The 4,481-nt window shown below is 37.3% G+C and overlaps 1 protein-coding gene across 1 annotated transcript; it reads left to right on the top strand.

Annotated features, from left to right (window-relative positions):
• The first annotated feature begins 132 nt into the window (after positions 1-132).
• Positions 133-3,856, top strand: LOC125681547 (vacuolar protein sorting-associated protein 53 homolog). The gene has a single exon (XM_048921693.2). The coding sequence runs from the start codon at positions 151-153 to the stop codon at positions 2,674-2,676; it is 2,526 nt and encodes an 841-aa protein (XP_048777650.2). The 5' UTR covers positions 133-150; the 3' UTR covers positions 2,677-3,856.
• The last annotated feature ends 625 nt before the right edge of the window (positions 3,857-4,481 follow it).

The following is a 4,481-nucleotide window of genomic DNA, read 5'->3' as shown; positions in this document are numbered from 1 at the left end:
ATTGTACATATCGCATTTTCGCATTCACTATCATTCTTTTACATTAAGATAGAAGAATTTTCTTGTTTATCTTACCAAATGATCACAAACACAAAAGAAATACTTTCTAAATCTTAATTCGAAACTAATATTCGATGCTAATCTTTCAAGATGGCTGCCATGGAGGACGATGAATTATTGGATGACGAACAGTTAGACAGTTTACTCAATTTCCCACCTGATATACAAGAAATAATTGATCAGGTTCTCCCAAGTGATGATCCCCTAGACCGTGCTGATTTCAATCCCATAGATTACATCAACACACTGTTTCCAACTGAGCAGTCGATTGTCAACATTGATGATGTAGTTGGGAAAATGCGAATGAAGATACGAAAGCTGGATGATGAGATAAGAGCAGTAGTGAGAGGGCAGACGAATGCTGGTGAGGATGGGAGGCTAGCTCTGGAAGAAGCACAGAGGGCAATACAAGAGCTCTTTTCGAAGATTAAGGAAATTAAAGAAAAGGCAGATAAATCGGAAGAAATGGTTAAAGAAATAACTAGGGACATCAAGCAACTGGATCATGCTAAAAAGAATTTGACGAGCTCAATTACAACATTAAATCATCTACACATGTTAGTGGGAGGTGTAGATTCGCTTTCGACTATGGCCAAGAAAAGACAATATAGGGATGTAGCAAATTTACTTCAAGGAGTTCAAAATGTGTTGGAACACTTTCAAAAATACATGGAAATTCCACAAATAAAGCAACTAGCTGACAGAGTCAAACTGATTCAGTCAAATCTTGGATCACAAATTCTCGCTGATTTCGAAGAGGCTTTTCAGGGAGCTGGAGCCAAGTATGGGCCTTCAAATCAAAGACAGTTAAAAGAGGCATGTCTTGTTGTTGACGTACTGGATTCCAAAGTGAAAAAGGATCTACTCACTTGGTTTGTGAAACTTCAGTTATCAGAATATCTGGTCCTGTTTGGTGAAAAAGAAGAAGTTGCTTGGCTGGACAAAATAGACAGAAGATATGCTTGGATAAAGAGAACATTAGTGGACTTTGAAGAAAAATTTGGTCCCCTGTTTCCTGAAGTTTGGGAGGTGTCTGAAAGAATATGTATTGAGTTCTGTAACATTACAAGTTCAGAGCTTTCAAGGATTATGGCAAGAAGAACACATGAGATTGATGTCAAATTGTTGCTCTTTGCAATTCAAAGAACTACCAACTTCGAAGCATTGATAGCAAAAAGATTCACTGGTGTAACATTAAATGAAACACAAACTGTGAAGGTTTCCAGCCCCCTGACCAAGTCATTAAATCCATTTGAAGTGTCTACAAACCCATTTGAGACAGAATCAGATCGTGAAACGGGTGCCTCTGAAGAAACAAAGGAACCTGTCAAGCAAGCTGGTTCTCCATTTACAGGTGTTATCTCCAGATGCTTTGAACAACACCTTGATATTTACATTGTTTCACAAGATAAAAATTTAACCGAATTGATAAACAGATTTTTGGAGGATTTAAGGCAGCATGGTACTCCCAGAATGGAAACGGAGGAAAGTAGCAATGTACTGCCCAGCTGTGCAGATCTATTTGTGTTCTACAAAAAGTGCATGGTTCAATGCTCACAGCTAAGCACAGGCCAACCTATGATTGATCTCACCAAGACATTCCAAAAATACCTCAGAGAATATGCCAATAGAGTTCTTCTAAACAATCTACCCAAAACCTCAAATCAGAGTGGAGGAATAAGCTCGGCATCGGGTCTAATACAGAGCATCCTAAAGGAAGGGGAGGTAACAAAGTTTACAGAGGAGGAACAGTGTCGAATCTGTAGTATTTTATGTACAGCAGAATACTGCATGGAAACCAGTCATCAACTGGAGGAGAAACTGAAAGAAAAAGTTGACACTGGCCTCTCTAATCAGATAGATTTGAATTCAGAGCAAGACACATTTCATAATGTAATATCCAACTGTATACAGTTGCTAGTACAAGATCTGGAGACAGCCTGTGATCCAGCACTTACCGCGATGAGCAAGATGTCGTGGTCATCGGTCGAGTCCGTGGGAGATCAGAGTGGTTACATATCTGCCATCACTGGCCATCTAAAACAAAATCTACCAGTCATAAGGGACAATCTAGCATCTTCTCGAAAATTCTTCACACAGTTTTGCCTGAAGTTTGTCAACTCCTTTATTCCCAAGTTCATCAGTCATCTCTTTAAATGTAAAAATATCAGCACAGTGGCTGCAGAGCAGCTGCTATTAGACACACACTCTCTCAAGACAATTCTACTGGACTTACCCTCTCTTGGTTCTCAACTTGTTAGAAAAGCTCCTACCAGTTTTACAAAAATAGTCGTGAAAGGCATGACTAGAGCAGAACACATTCTGAAGGTTGTGATGTCACCACACGCAGACCAACACAGATTTGTGGAGAGTTACTATCGAATGCTAAGTGATTCAGACCTAAATGAATTCCAAAAAGTGCTTGAAATGAAGGGATTGCGTAGGAGTGAGCAGAGTAACATTTTAGAAATTTACCGTGCAAAAATGCCAGTATCTGCAGCAACGGGAGGAACACATGGCGAAATTAATCACGGAAGTCCATTACAAACTCAGACCTCTGAACAAGAATCCAGTAGAATAAGGAAGCTAGAACGTCTAATAAAAAAGAGATTATAATCATACAGTAAAATACAGTCATAATGAACCTCCAGGGACAATGAGAAACAGTTTGTTATAACCAAACTTTGTTACTTTATGTTGTTATTGAAAGAGGAAATGTCAAGAATAAACAAAAATAGCAATGAAGTCGACAAATATTATCCCTAGATACCACAGACCCAAAATCTATGTATCATTTTAACAATTTAATGTCCTGATTCTGAAATCCATGCAAAGTCATTTAATATCCATGTGTTCTAAAAATAGCGGGGGGGGGGGGGGGGGGGGGGGGGTGTAGAAAATGTTGATAGATATAGTGTTTCACACCTCATATGACGGACCACAAACCAAGTTAAATTTTAAATCTGCTCAGGGAGCAGGTTAATTTGTTCTTTGTATTGTTCCCCCACTTTTAAGTTTTTGTTGAAAATGAAATGAATAAATGTTATTCATAATAAAGTATATTCATTTCATTAAAGCAAGATTCCTAAGTAAACCATAGCTCAGTTTGTTGCATTAGAAATATAGATGGGATGAATATACATGTATAAATGAATTCCCTTTACAGTAAGGTATTGTGGGATCCACTTTAACAATTTTAGAAAAAAAAGTTTGATATGGGTCAGATGCATAAAAGCATAGTGTACTGAAATTGGGAATACAAAAATACAGTATTAATGAAATCGAAGAGGCATAGTATCAAAATTTAAGCATACAGTTATATAAAACACTGCTCTAAAATGTCCTCCCAAAAACTTATTTGTTTGTTTATATGATGTGATTTATGTTTCATTGGAGATTATAAACAGATCTGTAAATGAGCTGTCTCGAATACTTGGGGTAACAAGACTGCCAGTTAGATTTCCTTGGCACAGACATGGTCCCTTGGTACCCTCTGTGTTTCATCTTCGCTAGCCAAGGGTTTTCGGGAGCGGAGTGGACCGAAAACCCTTGGCTAGCGAAGATGTCTGTGTTTGGGACAACATTTTATTGATATGTTGTTGAACAGGGCATTTTCATTCGGTATTGTTGAGACAATTCTAGATTAATGCCAATATAGAAATCCTTAAGATATGTGTATGTGGTATTCATGTGTATATGGTATCGTGTTGTTATAATTATTATTATATATAATTGTTAAAATTGTATATGCCCCCGAGGGTCCTTGATTGGTGAATGAATAAATATTATTATATCATAGTTTTTCATTTTTGGAACTTCTGTCCCAAATAACGTAATTTTTAGTCCATGATGCCTACAGAAGATTAAATGAAATCATTGGTATAGTTACAACAAATTGGATGAAGTTTAGGTTGACAAAAACCTTGGCAGTTCTTGAGGAAATATTGAAGGAAGTTTGCAAAGCTTGGGATATCTGTGCAAATAAACATGAATTTCCACTAAATTAGGATGCTTGTATACATGTTTTTGGAAACAAAATTGGTAAATGAACGTTTATAGTTTGTGTCAGTAGAAACCTGGAGGTTAATTTCTACATAACTGAATAACATGTCGTATGTCTATAGTTTGTTATTTTGTACAATAACAAGGCCCATAGACCACATCACTCACCTGAGGCACCTTGCTCCTGCTGTTGATCAACTGTTGTATTTTTAGAGATTGTTTTAAAAATCTTTATCCCCACAAAAATTTTAATCCCTAATTGTGGCCCCAACGGTCACAAAATAACCGTGAATCGAAGTCAATGAACATCGGTAACGGTACGATATGCAGTGTCTTGCTTTAAGGAACCTACAATTGTATATACAAAATATGAAACCCTTACCTTAAACCGTTCGGGAGATGCTGCCTATAGGTTAACT

Source organism: Ostrea edulis, chromosome 2 (genome assembly GCF_947568905.1).
Source record: "Ostrea edulis chromosome 2, xbOstEdul1.1, whole genome shotgun sequence".
Lineage (NCBI taxonomy): Eukaryota > Metazoa > Mollusca > Bivalvia > Ostreida > Ostreidae > Ostrea > Ostrea edulis.
Note: the sequence above shows the minus strand (reverse complement) of the source record. Positions and strands in the feature narration are given on the sequence as shown.